The sequence below is a fragment of the Peromyscus leucopus genome, chromosome 6 (genome assembly GCF_004664715.2).
Source record: "Peromyscus leucopus breed LL Stock chromosome 6, UCI_PerLeu_2.1, whole genome shotgun sequence".
In the NCBI taxonomy this organism is placed as follows: domain Eukaryota; kingdom Metazoa; phylum Chordata; class Mammalia; order Rodentia; family Cricetidae; genus Peromyscus; species Peromyscus leucopus.
This window is the reverse complement of record NC_051068.1, coordinates 67,230,223-67,248,244: the sequence shown is the minus strand read 5'-3', so window position 1 is coordinate 67,248,244 and position 18,022 is coordinate 67,230,223. Positions and strand designations below refer to the sequence as shown.

At 58.4% G+C, this 18,022-nt stretch overlaps 2 protein-coding genes across 9 annotated transcripts; both read left to right on the top strand.

Annotated features, from left to right (window-relative positions):
- Positions 1–31: 31 nt before the first annotated feature.
- Positions 32–10,506, top strand: Adam15 (ADAM metallopeptidase domain 15). Of its 8 annotated transcripts, none has more exons than XM_037206785.1 (23): positions 33–208; positions 1,338–1,456; positions 2,028–2,104; positions 2,497–2,575; positions 2,748–2,824; positions 2,906–3,098; positions 4,040–4,105; positions 4,198–4,266; positions 4,355–4,524; positions 4,652–4,736; positions 5,362–5,510; positions 5,621–5,795; positions 6,007–6,099; positions 6,239–6,543; positions 6,632–6,827; positions 7,066–7,143; positions 7,665–7,737; positions 7,863–8,001; positions 8,583–8,652; positions 9,185–9,259; positions 9,661–9,735; positions 10,000–10,067; positions 10,169–10,506. In XM_037206785.1, the coding sequence occupies exons 1-23, from the start codon at positions 130–132 to the stop codon at positions 10,209–10,211; spliced, it is 2,553 nt and encodes an 850-aa protein (XP_037062680.1). In that variant the 5' UTR covers positions 33–129; the 3' UTR covers positions 10,212–10,506. The 8 variants fall into 8 exon arrangements, with proteins under 8 accessions (XP_028746652.1, XP_037062680.1, XP_037062683.1 ...); XM_028890815.2 differs by having other exon boundaries at positions 34–208; positions 9,943–10,067; XM_037206786.1 differs by lacking the exon at positions 9,185–9,259 and having other exon boundaries at positions 34–208.
- Positions 10,507–12,191: 1,685 nt separating this feature from the next.
- On the top strand, positions 12,192–16,901 carry Efna4 (ephrin A4). Its single transcript, XM_028890820.2, is given in 5 exon segments — positions 12,192–12,324; positions 14,792–14,862; positions 14,865–15,086; positions 15,454–15,522; positions 15,935–16,901. Coding segments are annotated over 5 exon segments (612 nt in total). The 5' UTR covers positions 12,192–12,211; the 3' UTR covers positions 16,072–16,901.
- Positions 16,902–18,022: the final 1,121 nt, after the last annotated feature.

The window sequence follows — 18,022 nt, the reverse complement described above, 5'->3', positions numbered from 1 at the left end:
GGACGGGGCGAGGCGGGGCCTAGTGGCTGCGCTGTGCCGAGCTGGTGTCCGACCCGGCGGCGGCGGCGGCGGCTCCTCCACGCGTGGCCCCGCACCTGCTGCCCCCGTCCGGCCCGGAGCTCCGCGGCTATGCGGCTGGCGCTGCTCTGGGCCCTGGGACTCCTGGGCGCGGGCAGCCCTCGGCCCTCCCCGCCGCTCCCAAACATAGGTGAGTGCCCAGGAGGGAGTGGGGTCGAGGGGGTGACCGGGACGAGATACACGGAAACCCAGAGAGGCCTTGGGGTGCTGGGGTCTGCCAGCGCCTAACCAGGGCGCAGCTTGCCTGGTTTGCTGACCAAGGCCTAGGGCTGGTGATTTGGCGAGGGAATGGAGGAGGGAGGAGGATGCTGGCGTCCCCTATCCAGAAGTCCGGCGTGATCCCCGCAGACACCTTCAGGCTCCGCACTGAGGGGTCCTGCCCAGCGCCCCTCAGAATCGCGGAAAGAGTCACTTCTCAGGACTGACGTCTTTCGTCTCTCCAGGGCCTAGCTGACAGTTCCACTCTGTGTGGTGCCCGGAATAGGCACGGCTCGTGGGCTTTAGTGAAAAGGATAATTGCCAGCCGTTCGTTCCACATCTGGGCGGCCCACACCGCTCACCCCGGTGGGGTGGCCACGAGAAGTCTGGCGGAGCGGGAGGGGCCCCGAGGAGCCAGGGGAGGGAGAGCACTTGCCAGGAAAGAGTCTGGGACACCAACTCCTCCTTGGAACTTTCACTTCCCGCTGCTGTCTTGGGCTGGGGGCCGAGAGGGTAGGCGGGGGTGGAGTGTCCGGAGGGGAGAGGGCCATTGTTGGGGGGTGCTGGCGGAGGAAGCGGAGGCTGTTGGGAACGGGTGCGCCTGACTGGGCATCAAGGCTGTTTAGGGAGGTCGGAGTGTTTGCACTGCTCACCCAGGGATGGGCGTTCCCAGCATCTCTTCTGGGAGGGAAAGGAAGGGCAAGTGGGCACCAGGCCACAAGGCTGCTCCCAGTCCTAAGAAAGCGCATTCCTGATTGGGTGGGGGGGTGTGATTCAGAAGGGATGCTTACAGGGACGGTCCCTGCGAGGACCTGGGATTGGCCAGAGGGAGACCAGGAGGACTGCAAGCAGGATAGAACTTTCTTTAGGGACTTGTGGATGAAATCGGCAAGTTGGGGATTTTCAGTATCCTCCTTGAAATCCCAGCATGCAGTGCTGGAGCCCTTAAGTCACTGAGAGGCGGTGATGTGCGGGGAGTTGGTGGGTCTGAGGACACCAGCCACTCCAGCCTTGCCAAGGATTCCCTCAGCAATCTCTTAGGATGTTCTGGGACCCTGCAGGAGGACGCACTGGAGAGCAGCAGCAGCAGGAAGCCAAACCAGAGAGGGCTCTGAGTGGATCCTTGGAGAGGCAGGTCGTTCAGGACAGCCCCCCAGTTAGCCTGGCAGAATTGCTCCAGGTGAGTCCCCATCCTGCTGATAAAACATTTTCTCACACTTCACATTATTCATCATCTCGAGGCCAAAGTCTGGCTAACCAGCCAGTGAACAGACTTTGTAGCAGGTCCCTCGGCACCTGGCTACACTTAGCCGGCTTCCCCTCTACACATACATCTGCCTGCCTCAGTCCCAGTCGGCCCATCCATGTACACTGGGAGAGTGTTACTACATCTCCTCCTTTCATCTCATGCTGTTCGTTTTCTCAGTAGGGAGAGGGACAGACAGACACACACACACACACTCTGCAGCTGAGTCAGAGGAAGGGCTGGGGCCTGTGCTGGGTCCTTCATGATGCTTCCTCTCTGGGCAGGAAGCCGAGAAGGGGGTGGCTCCGATACCTTCCCTGACCTCCCCCCACAAGCCCCTAGAACAATGCCCAGTCCAGGCAGGGCTTCCTGGTCCCTCCCTTGGGATCCCCCAACCAGTGACCTAATCATTGGTACTCTCCTGAGAGCCTGAGGTTGTCTAGTTACAGAGGTACGAGTGGTGGGCAGGGCTGGTCGAGGTGAGACATGCCTCTGGTGTTCACAGACTGGTCTCCCTGAAGCCCTGAGGGTCAGAGTGGAGCTGGACGGTGAAAGTCATGTCCTGGAGCTTCTACAGAATAGGTAAGGTGGAAGATACGAGTCATCGCGGGAAGGATTTACATACATTTATTATGCACCAGGTACTAAGTGCCTGCCCTCATGGACTCCTTCACAACAGTCCTGTAAGGTAGATACTATTATGCAGTTATCCTTATTGAACACGGGAAGACGTTAAAGCCCAGAGAAATTAAATTAATTTGCCTGAGTGCATACAGTCATGCATATCTCAAATATCATACTGGAACACTGAAAGGCTGGAGGAGACAGCAGCCCAACCTTTGGGCTCTGTGGCCTCAGAGGAACTGAGGAGTTTGGTGGCATTGCCTGGTCCCTAACCTGTCCTTGCCACCCCACTAGCTTGTCACCGCAACCCCCTAGGAAGTGGCTCAGACACGGCCTTGCTTTTGTCACAGAGATCTAGTCCCCGGCCGCCCAACTCTGGTGTGGTACCAGCCTGATGGCACCCGGGTGATCAGTGAGGGGCACAGTCTGGTGAGTCAGGCTCTCTTCTGCCGTTTCTGGCCTGGGCAGAGAGGAGGAGGAGGAGGATGGGAGGTGGCAGTCCTGGAGGAAGTGGGAGGACACTTGGCCGGCAAGCTGGACTCCGGGGTTCTCTGGTCTTCCCTGCGAGCGGGTGCTAGCTGATGGGGCCTCCCTGCTTTAGGAGAGCTGCTGCTACCGAGGAGGTGTGCGGGGCCGCCCCGGCTCACGGGTCTCCCTCTGTGCCTGCTCCGGGATCAGGTACTGTGGGTGGGTCTGACATCCGGGAAGAGGCTACCCAAGCAGGAACCCGAAATGCTCTGACTCCGCCTTCTTCCTTAGGGGGTTGGTGGTCCTGTCCCCAGAGAGAAGCTATGCACTGGAGCAGGGGCCTGGAGACCTGCAGGGTCCTCTCCTTGTTTCTCGGACCCAGGACCTCCTCCTGCCAGGCCACACCTGTGCCCCAAGCTGGCATGCACCTGTGCCCACTCAAGCTGGACCAGACCTCCTCCTGGGGCAGCAGCACATTCACAGGGTGAGGAGGCATGGAAGCAGCCCTGGGCTGACTCGGAGCCCAGTTCACGGTGACAGTAGCGCCGTCCTCCTCTGCTCGTCCCAGCGACCCCGGAAGGCAGAGGCTGCCAGGAGCTCTCTCTCTTCAGATGAAGAGACAGCGTGGTTAGGGGACTCACCTGAGGCCATACACTAGTAAACAGTATATGTAAGATTCAGGGTTCATCCCAAATACCTCCTCTATCTTCTAGGCCCATTGCAGAGAGCATTCACTTGAGTAGAAACTTCCACCTAGAAAGCAATACAAACACACTTTCTTCATTTACCAAGGTGGAGATTACAATAGAGTGTGAAAACCAAGGTCAGTCGGCATGTCGAGTGCTGAGAACCTGCACCCGGAATCGTGTATTGGATGGCGTCGGCTGTCATTCAGTTGGTTTTTTGTTTCTCCTTTTGAGACACGGTCTCACTGTGTAGCCCTGGCTGGCTGGGTGGGAACTCGCTTTATAGACCAGGCTGGCCTTGAACTCACAGAGATCCACTGCCTCTGTCTCCCAAGTGCTGGGATTAAAGGCGTGCGCCACTATGCCTGGCATTAGTATTTTTAAACCTTGAGAGGAGCCAGGTTTGGGGGTACACAAATCCTAGCAGTTGTTTGGGAAGCGGAGGCAGGAGGATTCTGACTTCACTGCCAGCCTGAGCTGTACTGTCTCAAAACACCAAAAGCTGGGTTTTTGTTTTTAACTAGAAGCAGCAGCGTTTGGAGTGGGAAAAGTAGGGGCCTCTGACCAGCTTCATCTATTTTTGGTCCAGGATGGGCAGGTCTCTGGCCTCTCGGGCTTCCCATGCGGTCTCCATCCTCTGACTACTCAGAGTGGGCCTGGACACAGCTCGCTCAGCCTGAGGCCATGGCCCTCGGGGGGGGATCTGCCTGACACCCCCTCCCCCCCATCTTCTCCACAGCTTAAGCGGGATGTGGTAACAGAGACCAAAACGGTTGAGCTGGTGATAGTGGCTGACAACTCCGAGGTGAGTGTGCTGAGTCCCCAGCCCTCTGCCGCTCACCCTGCCCCCACTTTCCCGCCGTATTGTATTTCAAGGGAACCCCTCTTGGCCCCCAGGTCAGAAAGTACCCTGACTTCCAACAGCTGCTGAACCGAACACTGGAAGTGGCCCTCCTGCTAGACACGGTGAGTCTGGGCTGGCCAGGAGTCCCGCAGCTCCCCCCACATCCCCCGCTGCAGGCCCAGCCCCTTTACTGAGTCCCAGCCCTTTCAGTTCTTCCAGCCCTTGAAGGTCCGGGTAGCCCTTGTGGGTCTAGAGGCATGGACCCAGCATGACCTGATAGAGATGAGTTCCAACCCAGCTGTCCTGCTAGACAACTTCCTCCGCTGGCGCCGGACGGACCTGCTGCCTCGGCTGCCCCACGACAGTGCCCAGCTGGTGACGTAAGGATCCCCAAGCTCAGCTCCTGGGACCCTGTGCTTGCTCGTCGGCGCCCAGCTCATATCCCTTCAAGTCCTCCGGAGCCCCGACAACGGCTTTGGACCCTGACCTCTCACCTCTGTCCCGCAGTGGTACTTCTTTCTCTGGGCCCATGGTGGGCATGGCCATTCAGAACTCCATCTGTTCCCCCGACTTCTCAGGAGGTGTGAATATGGTAAGTTACCTGAGGGTCTCCTCACTTCCAGGTACACATCTCCTGTGTATGGAGCCTTTACTCACTGAAAGCTCCCTTCAGACTTCACCAGCCTCAAAACTGTGCCCAAAAAGGGTAGAGTCGCCGGGCAGTGGTGGCGCACACCTTTAATCCCAGCACTCGGAGGCAGAGGCAGGCAGATCTCTGTGAGTTCGAGGCCAGCCTGGTCTACAGAGATCCAGGACAGGCACCGAAACTACATGGAGAAACCCTGTCTCGAAAAAACAAAAACAAAAAAAGAGGGTAGAGTCCACGAAGTGGCCTTGACTTGTCAGGGGACGCGTTTGTGGCCAGTTTATCATAGTATACAGAGCTGTCATTTATGACACCTTGGCATTTCTGAGGCCCACAGGCAGAGGGGCTATACAGTGTGTTGGAGGTTGGGGGGGGGTGTAGTACAGAGTTGAGCTAGAACTCAGTATGTCCTGTCACGCAGGCTTGCACTTGCCTACTTTAGAAGCATTTAAGGAGGAAGACAGTATCCAGGAGAGTGGATGAGGAGGGAATGGGGAGTCAGGTGGCCATTGTATTGAGTCCAGGCTGGGGCTGGAGCTAGAGCTGGGGTTATCTCCCTCCCCAATGACAGGACCATTCCACAAGCATCTTAGGAGTTGCCTCCTCAATCGCCCATGAGTTGGGCCACAGCCTGGGTCTAGACCATGATTCACCTGGGAGCAGTTGTCCCTGTCCGGGTCCAGCCCCAGCCAAGAGCTGCATCATGGAAGCCTCCACAGAGTGAGTAACTGGGAGGATGAGGAGGGTGGGGGGCAGGGTGAGTTAGGATGCAGGAGGGTAAGGCAAGCTAGGAGAGCTTCCAGCCCAGCCCTCCTTGCCCCTCTGCCCAGTTTCCTACCAGGTTTGAACTTCAGCAACTGCAGCCGACAGGCCCTGGAAAAAGCCCTCCTCGATGGGATGGGCAGCTGCCTCTTGGAACGGCTGCCCAGCCTGGCCCCCATGTCCTCTTTGTGTGGAAATACGTTTGTGGACCCTGGCGAGCAGTGTGACTGTGGTTTCCCAGATGTGAGCCCCTGACCCGAAGCCTGGCCCTCTCCCAGCTGCACCTTCATCCTGACTCTTCAGCCCTTCCTACGTCTCCCGTCTCCCGAGTAGCTTTCTGAGGGGGCCTTCCTGTCTTCTCTGTGTGGCGTTGACACCTGGGTTCGCTCTCCGGGAGGTGGGAAGGCTTGAGCGCTGCTCTGAGACTCAGCTTCCCCTGACCCCTTGCCTGCAGGAATGCACCGATCCTTGCTGTGACTCCTTCACCTGCCAGCTGCGGCCAGGAGCACAGTGTGCCTCCGATGGACCCTGCTGTCAGAACTGCAAGGTGGGCACAGACCGGAGACCAGCCGCCCCGGAGCTCACCGGCCAGGTGACAGGGTCCACGAGTCATTCTGACCTCTGTGACCCTGAGCTCCTGGCTGAATCTGCCCAGGACCCACTTTGACGCTGACCACCCTCCACAGTTGCACCCAGCCGGCTGGCAGTGCCGCCCTCGCAGAGACGATTGTGATTTGCCCGAGTTCTGCCCAGGAGATAGTTCCCAGTGCCCCGCTGACCTCAGGCTGGGGGACGGTGAACCCTGTGCTGACGGACAGGCTGTGTGTATGCACGGGCGCTGTGCCTCCTACGCCCAGCAGTGCCAGTCGCTCTGGGGACCTGGGGCCCAGCCTGCTGCACCGCTTTGCCTCCAGACAGCCAACACTCGGGGTAATGCCTTCGGGAGCTGTGGGCGCAGCCCCAACGGCAGCTACGTGCCCTGCGCCCCTAGGTAAGTGGGGAACACTGGCTCCGCCTGAGTTTGTGGGAACCTGGGTGCAGCCTCTGCCGACCCTGCTTGCCTTTCTCTCTGCCCCTAGAGATGCCGTCTGTGGACAGCTCCAGTGCCAGTGGCGGGGGAGCCAGCCTCTGCTGGGCTCAGTTCAAGACCTGCTCTCGGAGGTCCTGCAAGCCAATGGGAGGCGGCTGAACTGCAGCTGGGCACACCTGGACCTGGGCAACGATGTGGCTCAGCCTCTCCTGGCTCTGCCTGGCACTGCCTGTGGCCCTGGCCTGGTGAGTAGCCTGGGTGGTTGAGACCAGGTGAGAAGGAACACCTGAAATACAGCAACCTGTGCCCAGGCTTCCCCCCACACCAGCTGTCAAGGGCAGAGGCTTCACAGGAGGCCAGACTATTTCTTCAGCGGTCTAGTTCAGTTTCATAGCTGTAAAGGGTAGCCTCACAGCTTTGCAGGTCCCTGTCCCGGTAAGGCCCTGTGAGAACGCGACCTTGGCTCTTCTCTCTATGGAACAGGTGTGCATCGACCATCGATGCCAGCCCGTGGATCTCCTGGGAGCACACGAGTGTCGGAGCAAATGCCATGGCCATGGGGTGAGCTGGGTGGAGGAGATGGGAGGGGAAGGGAGCCTGCTGAAGGGGAAGGGGACGTTGGAGGCAGACGTACCCTGGCTTCAGTCTTTCCCACTTCCTGGGAGCGTGTTATCAACGGTACCCATGTCCTGGAGGGCATGAAATGGGTATGAAAGCTGCTAACTGGTGACCACCATATTAAAGGGGTTAGTTTGCTCTCATTTCCCCTGGCATGGATAAAGACTTCCTCCCTCCAGGAGGGAGGTTATGTCTACCCATAATCCACAGCATTCCCGCCAGTTTGAGAAGTCTGAGCTCTTGAAAAGCTAGATGAAGGCCAGCGGTGTGGGCCCACGCCTTTAGTCGCAGCCCTCGGGAGGCAGAGGCAGATGGATCTCTGAGTTTGAAGCCAGCCTGGTCCAGGACAGCCAGGGCTACCCAGTGAAATCTGGTCTTGGGGAAAAAAAAAAAAAAAGGAAAGCCAGCTACAGGGAAATGGTCCCATCTCACAGATGCCCTCATCGCTTGCTCTGTGCCTCCAGGTCTGTGACAGCAGCAGACACTGCCACTGTGAGGAGGGCTGGGCACCCCCTGACTGCGTGACTCAGCTCAGAGGTGAGCCAGGAGCGGGCCCGGGGCGCCGGGGAGGGTGAACGGCTCCACCCATCACCTTTCTCTTTGGTCCTCTCCCCGAGTTCTTAGGCATACCCACCCTCACTCAGTGTGGCCTCTTTCCATAGCAACCAGCTCCCTGACCACGGGCCTGCTGCTCAGCCTCCTGGTGGTGGTGGCCCTAGTCCTCCTCGGTGCCAGCTACTGGCACCGAGCCCGCCTGCATCAGCGGCTCTGCCAGCTCAAGGGATCCAGCTGCCAGTATAGGTATGGCCACCCCTTCCCTGCCGCTGTCCCCTTCAATTCAGGACACTTCTGAAGACCCTGCTTCTTTCTTGTCTGTTTCGGTTTTCGGAGACAGCGTTTCTCTCCTTTTTTTTTTTTTTTTTTGAGACAGGGTTTCTCTGTGTAGCTTTGCACCTTTCCTGGAACTCACTTGGTAGCCCAGGCTGGCCTCGAACTCACAGAGATCCGCCTGGCTCTGCCTCCCGAGTGCTGGGATTAAAGGCGTGCACCACCACTGCCTGGCTTTCAAGCCCCTGCTTTTAAAGGCCCCAGCCACGCAGTCCTTAGCCCCGATTTCTAAATCCCAAACTCTCAGACTCTGGATTTCCTGACCACATTCCTACACACTGTCTACCATCTCTACATGTATCCCTTAACTTCACCCCAGGTACTAAGGCCACTTCACTCAGGACCCCAAAGTAGGGGAGAGGTAGCCTTCTCCCAGGCTGTTCAGCCACACCCCTGCCCTAAACCACACAAAGCTACCTTCCAAGGGCCAAAGGGTTAATTCCCCCCAGATCAGCAGGTGGTCCCATTCTCTCTTCGGCTTTCTTCATACTCAGGGCAGCCCAACCAAACCCTCCTGAACGGCCAGGACCTCCACAGCGGGCCCAGCAGACGCCAGGCGCTAAGGTAAGCCCTGGATGGCAGAGCAAAGGGAGTCCGCATTATTTGCGCCTACCTCGGGCCTAGAGGTAGCCTAAAGATTCAAGACTCAAAAAATGACTCGGAGTGCTCAGTCAGTCCGGGGAGTCAGGACAGCAAGAGCGGCAGGGCCAGTCACCCCGGGAGGCTCTGCTGAGCTCTCTCAGCTGGCCAAACCCGTAGCTTTGAGAGGTGGTTCTGTGCATACCCGCCAGCAACCCGTGCCATGGGATAACGGGGTGGTGGGCAAAGGGGCCTTCGTGTGCTAAGATCTGCCAAGGCCCAGGACATCACGTGTGGAAGGCCGCAGAATGCCCAGGGCCCTCTACCTTTAACGGCAGGAGGGTGTGTGTAGGGTCAGCCTGCATGCCCTCTTATTACATGTCGCTCCTCTGCATGTAGCTGAGAACCTTCCCCCTGCCTCTGGGACTCTGCGGCCCTGGTCTGAACACTAACCCCTTTCTGCCCACATCTGTCTGTTTCCTCTTGCCCACTCTGCCTGCTCCTCCTGCCCTCTCAGCAAGCTAATGCCGTCATCTTGCCGGTGCCCCCCTCCAGGCCGCTGCCCCCTAACCCTGTGCCCAAGAAACTCCAGGTAAATCTGGGCTGGGCCTTGCCCTGGCTCAGGACAGGTGGGAGGCTAGATGCCCAGTCCCAGTTCTCATCCCTGCTTCCCCCCAGTGGTGTTCTTCATTAGGAGACCAGGGTGCCCCCTCCGCCTTCAAAGTCCCAGAAGCAGCAGAGTGAGCCTCCCGCCGTGGTCTCTACTACCACCTGGTGGTCAATAGTGGGACTGCAGCCATCCAGGGACTCCATGATTGATCCGCACCTTCCTTCCCCGAGGCTCCTGTCTATTGGCAAGCACCCAAAGCCCCCTGCGCATGCTCCCGTTTTCCCCCGACCCCCCGGCTGACTTTGCACGCTGACCCCCGGGGAGCCTCTGCATGCTCACTCGCCTTGACCGCTCTCAGAACCACCGCTCCTCTCTTTGTTCAGGCTGAGCTGGCTGAGCGATCCAATCCCCCCACTCGCCCTCTGCCCGCTGACCCTGTGGTGGTGCGGCACCCAAAGGTAACAGTGAGGGGAAAGCAGGACATTGCCTCTCCGACCCAGAGCCATGGTGGCAGCACAGGATGCCCCCCGCCCTGTGCCTCGGGGCAGGTAACCCCGCGGCACCTCTGGTAGTGACAGGTTTGTGTGGAGACGAAGGTGACCGCTAGCGCCGCTCCGTCGAGGGTGGGAATCATGACATCCTTCCAAACTGGTCTTCTCTCTCAGTCTCAGGGGCCCGCCAAACCCCCACCCCCAAGAAAGCCACTGCCTGCCAACCCACAGGGCCGGCACCCATCAGGTGACCTGCCGGGTCCAGGGGATGGGAGCATGCAGCTGGTGGTGCCCTCCAGGTAGGTGAGGAGGGGGTTGCTGGGGATGCCTGTCCGCCAGTGAGGCAGCCAGGGCAAGAGCTTTGACTTTTTTTTTCCCCCCTTGGCTTTCTCAACTCCAGGCCAGCTCCACCACCCCCAGCAGTACCCTCGCTCTACCTCTGACCTCTCTTGAGACTCGGCTGACTCCCGCCCAGATTTAAGACGTAAAGAAGAGAAATCTCGGCCGCTGCCGCCCCTCCCCCCCGGACAAATGACTAGAGGCGCAGGAGCCTAGACAATGCAGAGTCCAGCCCTAAGGAACCACCCACCATCGGGCGCTGTTAAGGAACACCTGGGGACCCACCAAAATAGCTGCACCTGGCTGCTGGGGAGGGGCTGGGGCTGGAGTAGGTGGCGGAGGGGCATGCACACAGTCTGTCTTTGCTCTTTGGTAATAAATGTGAGATCTTGGAATGTGGCTCCTGGAAGCTGGGTAGTAGTTCCTGTTGTTTCTAGGTCTGGCCACTAGGAGGCGCTGCTGAGTCAGGCCGGGGCCTGTCCGGGAGTATGACATCCTAGAAAGGGTCAACTAGAATTTGTCACTAGGGATGCTTATAGCCTGTTTCTGCCCAGCCTTGGATGGCCTCTAGTTTCCAAGTGCTCCGTGCCAATGCTGTTCAGCCCCGCGCCACAGCTATAGACACATGACCTAAGTCGTCAGACCTGCATCCCCACCCTCTGGCCAGTGGCTGGGAAAATGGATCTAACTGGTGTTCTCAGAGCCCTGAGCCTGGGCGGAGCAGGGCAGCAACGGCTTGGATTCCAAGGCTTCACACCTGCCTCCTCCACCTCCCTGCCCCCACCCGAAGGCGCTAGAACAAAGGTGCTTTGTGCCTTGTACAGATTGCTACTACCTCATCACTTGGTCCTCAGGACTGAGGCCTCCCGGGAGAGAGAAGGTGGGGGGGGATAAGAGGCAGGCTCTTCCCCAAAGTGGTCACCCACTATGACACCTCAGGCTCTGGAGGACTAGGGGTGTCCCCAGAGGCACTTCATGCCTTCCCCTTGCACCATCCTCTGGATGCGCCAAGAAAAGAGCAATGCATGGGAGTGATTCTTCTGTTTCAGCCTCCAAAAATATCTGGGGTTTCGGGTGCTGGCCAGTGTGTGTGTGTGTGTGTGTGTGTGTGTGTACACACGCGCGCAGCACGGGTGCCTGTGTGAACTATCCTGAGTGTAGTTCAAGCTGACTGGGACTCTGGATTCTTCTGGGACATTCTCCAGTACTGAGACTATGTTTGTAATTGCATATGCAGTCCAGCTCCGGCCTCCCAGACTTTCAATAAGGCTTTCTACCTTGAACTAATGCAGACACAAAAGACAAGATCTGAACAAAACAAAACCCAACCCTCTTAGGTGGTAGTGCATGGGTGCGTGTCTGTAATCCCAGCACCAGGGAGAACGGGGCAGGAGGATTATTGCCAGTTTGAAGCCAGCCTGGGTTACATGTAAGTTCCAGGCTAGCCAGGCTTTAGGGTTAAGACCCTGTTTCAAAGGACTCAGCCTTGGTAAAGTGCTTACTTGAGTTCGGATCCCCAGCACGCATGTAAAAAGCCACAGGTGTAGTGGTTTGCTTCTGTAACCCAACCGCGGGTGGGAAGGGGTGGGGTGGGGCGAGGAAACTGGAGGATCCCCCCAGCCCCAAGCTTACAGGACTGCAAGCCTAGCCAATCAGCGAGCTCCGGATTCAGTGAACGACCCTGTCTCAAAAAAATAAGGTGGAGAGGGATAGAAGCAAGACCTCCGGCCCACGACAACCCGCACGAACACGCACACACGCATACAAAACCAAAGCCCAAATCCTCAAAACAAAAACTCCTTCGTGGACCAGGTCCGCTCCGCCACGCTCTCCCAGCACAGCGAGGTACAAAGGGACGCTTTGGCTAACCTGCAGCGCACAGGAATGCGCAAAGGGTTAACAGGAGTTGGCCCAGGGTGGAGAGGCGGGGACGAGTTTCCATTGGTGGAAAGTTATCCAGGGGTGTGGTCTCGGAGTCTCCGCACCCCACCTCCTTTCCGTCTCCCCCCCACCCCCCCCCCCCTCCACTTTTGTACCTTTCTCGCCGGGACGGAGAAGCGGGGCCGGGACCAGCCGGGCCAGACCAGACTGGAGCCCAGGGGCGATGCGGCTGCTGCCCCTGCTGCGGACTGTCCTCTGGGCCGCGCTGCTCGGCTCGCGCCTGCGGGGGTGCTCCAGCCTCCGCCACCCCGTCTACTGGAACTCCACGAACCCCAGGTAGCCCGGCCGAGCGAGGCCAGCGCCAAGCTGGGCCCGCGCGCTCCCCCAGCCGTGCGCGCGCCCGCCGCTCGCCTTTTGCGAGGCGCTGCCTGAGCCCTGCCCAGCCGCGCGCCGGGGCTCCTTTGTTTGAGCCGGCGGGGGAGGGGCGAGGCGTGCCTGGGGTCCCCCCGCCCGAACGTGTTGGGGGGGGGCGGGCGGAGGACCCTGGTCCTGAGGGTAGTCGGATTGAGTCTGAAAGCAGGGAGCTGGGGGGCCCCGGGCCCGTATTCCGGGCCCCGCCCCCCTCTTCTGGTGAGCCCCAACCTCCGGCCGGCAGGAGCTGGGGCGGGCCGCTGAGAACCCGGGAGGGGGGTCTTCACCCTAGAGAAAGAACGTGAGTTCCTCTCTGGTTCCCAGGCCCCCTCGGCCCCTGATGTCGTTTGATGATCTCTGCTTCCATCTTGATTTTATTTCTATCCAATCCTGGCCTTGCCCTTCCAGCTGATTCACCTGTGGGCCAGTCATTTGACCTTGCTAACCTCAGTTATGTCATCTACAAAATGGGCTAATAATACCCAGTACCCTGGGAAGCAAGCGGACTGACTGAGGTCAGGCTTGTGAAAAGAAGTACAGCTGTACAGATTGAATAAATGCCTGTTTCTTCCTCTCTGCTGAGCTGGCTGCCTTTGAACCTCGGTATTTTTTGCTGTTTGCATCCTGCCTCCCATTTCTCCCTGCCTCCCTGCCTTCCCCATCTGTTTTCCTCTCTGATTTTCTACTTCTGACAATCTGTGGCTCTGTTCATTTATTCACTATCGTTTGATAAGCACACACTGTGTGTCAAGACTAGTGCTGATCTGCTGGGCATTACCAATGAGAGAGGCCAACACACTGCCCTGTGGGAGGCCACAGACCCCCGGGAGGGCAGGCCCAAGATCGCCATTCCAATACCAGGGCTGGGTGATAAGAGCTATTGTTGTCCTGAACTCTGGCTTCTTCTATCTCCTCCTAACTCTGGCTTCTACTATCCTGACCAGGGCCTCAGCCCCCAGCTCTTGAGTTTCTGGTTCATTCACCAAATCCACAAGTATTTATTGGGCTCTGGCTGTGTGGGGCTGCCTTTCCACACCCAGTGTAATGAAACATATGAAGACGCTCTCTTCCCTCAGCTTGCCTTCTAGTGGTCTGAGCTAAGCCCGAGCATGAGCATCCTTCTCATCAAGACTTCCTACAGCAGGTGGTCCTCGGCTACCCACTGAAGGACGTTTAGAGGCCTTTTCTAAATCATGCTTTACTGTGTGCGTGGTGTTGGAGGCAGGATTCATTCAGTATTTGGTGCTGTGGGGGTGGCCTGTCCCAGCCCTTCTCTCCTGTACTGACTCCCCCAGGCTGCTTCTGAGAGGTGAGGAAGAGGAACTGGACTATGTGGAGGTGGGGTGGGGGCTTTTTTATACCAAGCATTGTCTGGTCAAAAAAAAAAAGGAAGTTGGACGGTGTGGGGTGGCACATGCCTGTAATCCCGGTCTTCCCAAGGCTGAGGCGGCCCGTGGGGGCTCACAACCTCGGCAACACCAGCTCCAGACCAGACATCACCTCTGGCCTCTGCCGGCACGTGCACTCACGTCACACACCCATGTACATACGCGTGCATGATTAAAAAATGATATAGTAATAAAAAAAAAAGACTGAGATGAGCTGGGGAGAGCATGAGTTCAAGGCCAGCGTGGACTGCATAAGAAGAAAAAAGGATCCCACTCACTCATTCTCTTTGACTCTGCCTGTTTCTCCCTGCGTGTGGTACTGAGGCTCCTGAGGGCTCAGACTTCCTCTCCGACTGTTCTGTGGGCATGTATCTGTTCCCCTGCCTTGGCCTCAGCCTCCTGGCGGCGGCATCCATCCTCTTAGCGTTTATCAGGCACAGATGGTGGGCCAGGCCCCATGGGGGGCGATGGGCTGCGGGGAAGGTCTCCTCAAAGCCTGGGTAGGCTGATGGCCGCCTCACCCATAAGGAAGCCTTATGGGCTGGGCAGTACAGCCCCTTAACCTCTCTAAAAGGGACTTGATCGGCACATTTATTACCTAGACACTGTCTCTCAGGGAGGTGTGCAGTCTAGGAATTGGCACAGGCCTGTAATCTCAGCTACTTAGAAGGCTAGGGAAGGAGCATCATGGGTTCAAGGCCTGCTTGAACTAGAGTGAGTTCAAGGCCAGCCTGGGCAACTTAGCAAGCCCCTGTTCCAAAAGGAAAAGTTAAAAGGCTAGCCATAGCTCAGTAGTAGGGCTCTGAGCATGCGGGCCTTAGATTGTATCCCAGCTACCAAAAAGAGGGGGAGAAGATTTTGAAAAGGGGTGGGTCGTTCTTGGAAACGTGTGCCTTCCTGAGCTATTCCATCTCTAGTGGGTGAGGGAGGCCGGCTCAGACCCCACAGCTGTCCCAACTGTGCTAGGCCGTAACCCGTCAGCCCACACCCCCTTGTCCCCACAGGCTGCTTCGAGGGGATGCCGTGGTGGAGCTGGGCCTCAACGATTACCTAGACATCTTCTGCCCACACTATGAAAGCCCGGGCCCCCGGAGGGCCCCGAAACCTTTGCGTTGTACATGGTGGACTGGTCAGGCTACCAGGCCTGCAAGGCACAGGGGGCAAACGCCTTTCAGCGATGGAAGTGCTCTCTGCCTTTTGCTCCCTTTGGCCCTGTTCGCTTCTCCGAAAAGATTCAGCGCTTCACACCCTTCTCCCTGGGCTTCGAGTTCTTGCCTGGAGAGACTTACTACTACATCTGTGAGTGAGCAGGGCATACTGCATGCCTGGGGGGTGGGGGGCGAGGAAGGGGGGAACAGGAACGGGCTCTTTGCCTTTGCCTCGTGTTAAAGGAAGGAGGAAGGAGAAGCTGTGGGGAAGGGCGGCTGTGGCTCCCGAGGCTCAGGGGTTTGGTTTGAGTCTGGGACAGGGGAAGGAACCGTCTCAGCCGAATCTGTGCCGAGAAGAGTACAGAAAGCCGGCAGGAGGACTAGGGAGAGGAGGCCGGGCGGCGTGGATGAGCCGCTGCTCGGTGTGACTCCCAAAGGAGATCGAGGAGGCCTGAAATCGTCTGACTCCAAGGGATGGGTTTCTCTGTGCTGACTTCTTCCTCCCAATTGCCCATCAGCGGTGCCAACCCCGGAGAGTTCCGGCCGGTGCCTGCGCCTCCAGGTGTCCGTCTGCTGCAAGGGGAGCAGTAAGTGGGCCAGGGTCTCCCCAGCAGCCCTCCCAGCCGGTCGGTCGGGAGCCCTGGGGAGGAGAGGAGGAGTCGGGGAAACAGGAGCATCAGACCTAAGGGGTCCAGGCTAAGCGTCAAGCTGCAGCCTCGTCTCCCATGAGTCCCCCCTGTGGGGGATCCCACCACACCTTTTAAAAAAAGCTGGGCACAGAGAATGGGGTCCCCAAGGGGCAAGGCCCTTCAGAGCCTTAATTAGAGACTATTGATTGGGAAAACTTGAAGGTTGGGGTTTGGGAAGGATGAAGGTGATCGTGGGAAGGCGGTGGCTGCCTTGGGAGACCCCAGAGAATAGAAACCGAATGGGAAGGGCGGGGAGGAGGCTGCTGAGGAAGCAGGCAGACCCCACACTTCCGCCTCTAATCCCTCACAGAGTCGGAGTCGGCCCATCCTGTCGGGAGCCCCGGCGAAAGTGGCACCTCTGGGTGGCGAGGAGAGCATGCGTCCAGCCCCCTGTCTCTCCTGCTGCTGCTGCTGCTCCCGATACTTCGTCTCCTGCGAGTTCTGTGAGCCAAGCACACCTTCCCTGTCACCCCAAGGAACCAGAGCCCTCCCCAAGATCCTCTGTTGAAGGGGTTCCTGCTGCCGCAGCGGTGATGCCTGCCGAGCCTGGCAGACACGATGAAGCTTTGATGTGCAAAGGCAGAGGATCTGAGGTGACCCTTGTAGGTGACCGCCCCTCACCACAGGCTGAGGAGGAACTGCGAGGGAGCTGCAGACAGTGCAGGGCACCCTGGAGCCTAAGCTGCTCTGATGGCTTCGTGTCTCCTCCCACCCGGAAGACTGGGGTTGGGTGGGATCAAATCCTTGAGCCACTGGGGGCCAAAGCCAAAGACCTGGGAACAGGTGGGTTCCTGGCCAGGAGCAAAGGAGAAGCCATCTGTGCCCTCTAGGCCTCTTCCCAGGGGCAATTGTTGCCCTCCCAGGGGGCCAGTTCACTTGTCTTCTGTGAAGACGGACTTGCCATGAGGTTGAATTTCATGCTGGTTTGTATTTTTATAAGTGTTTGGACCAAACCTTCAATAAATCACCCATTCTCATGGGGCATGGTGGCTCACACCTGTAATCCAGCACTGGGGGGGTGGGGGGTGCAGTGAGCAGGAAGTCAGCCTGGGTACGAGAGACCCTGTCCCAAAAAAATGGATGCCAGTGAGAAGGCTCAGCAGATTAAAGCCTTGACCACCTGTGTTCAGTCCCTGGACCCCACATGGTGGAAAAGAGAGAACAGACTCCTGAAAGTTGTCCTTTGGGTACGCCACATGGCATGTCAATGAACATGCCACAGTGAACATGAGAATACGCACACACACACACAAATAATAAACTTTCGTTAAAAACCACCCATCTTTGTGTTCCTCTTCCCTCCTGGCTTCTTCCCTGACACCTGAACTCCCTGGGGCCTCCGCTCTGACCTCCATGCCAGCTGTGCCCAGGCCGTCCATGCCAGACATCAGTGGGCACCCTTCTGGGCAGTTTGGGATAGGTGCCAGCAGCAGCTGTGGAGCTTGGCACCCTCTCGCACCTCCCCAGCCATCTTCCTGTGCTAGGTGGCAGATGCTGCTGACGTCCCGCCCTGGCAGGGCCTCCTCCTCGGGCGGGCGGGCGCTGGGGTAAAACCCAGAGGAAACAGAGAAGCACCTGGGTTTCAGAATGCCGGCGTCGTCGCAGCTAGCCTGGCGGCCCTCCCCCTCCCCAAGGGCACTCTGGGCGGTGCCTGGCCTAGAACCGGGAAGGTGGGGTCGGATCAAAGCCCTTCTTCCCCAGCGGCCTCTTTGTTCTGAGCTTTTATAAGGAGGAGGCGGAGCTCAGGAGAGAGGGCTCCTTCGCCCTTGGTTCGATACCGTCGCTTCCTCTCTCAGAGAAGACCGGCACCCCCTAACCCCGCAAGGCCCCCCTTTCTGAACTGTGCCCTAGGTGGATGCAGGAGGGGGAGCACCCCTTCCCCTGTAGCTGCGCTCTGCCCTCCCTGGTGCCCCGCAGGCTCCTCTGGCGGGGTGCCCGCCGGCCTGGCACGCAGCCCGCGATCGATAGGTGGATGTTGTGCTGATTAGCCCGCCCCGGCTGCGGCAGCGAGAGGCAGCGTGTGAACATTATGGGGCGGGGGCTTGAGGGGGGAGCACCAAGGTGCTGGGGACGGCGAGGCCTTCCCCGGCTCCTCCTCGCACGCACGCCTGGGACCGATCGGTTCCTCTCTGGAAGGGGACGGGGACCTGTCTTGTCACACGACTGTGGGCGCTCACAGTTCGTGGTGATCCTGTGGCTCTGGCTAAGGCCCAGGGTTAAGGAGCGTGGCTGCAGGCAGAGCAGATTTTGAGTTAATCATCTCTTTATTCGAGGCCAGTTTCAGAAAGTGCCGCGTTATTGGTGTATGGGTTAGGGTCCTGACCCTAAGCTTTGATCTTTAGCAATTAAAAGGATGTTTATGTGTGGAAGAAAAGGCGAGCTAAGAACGGTGGGAGGA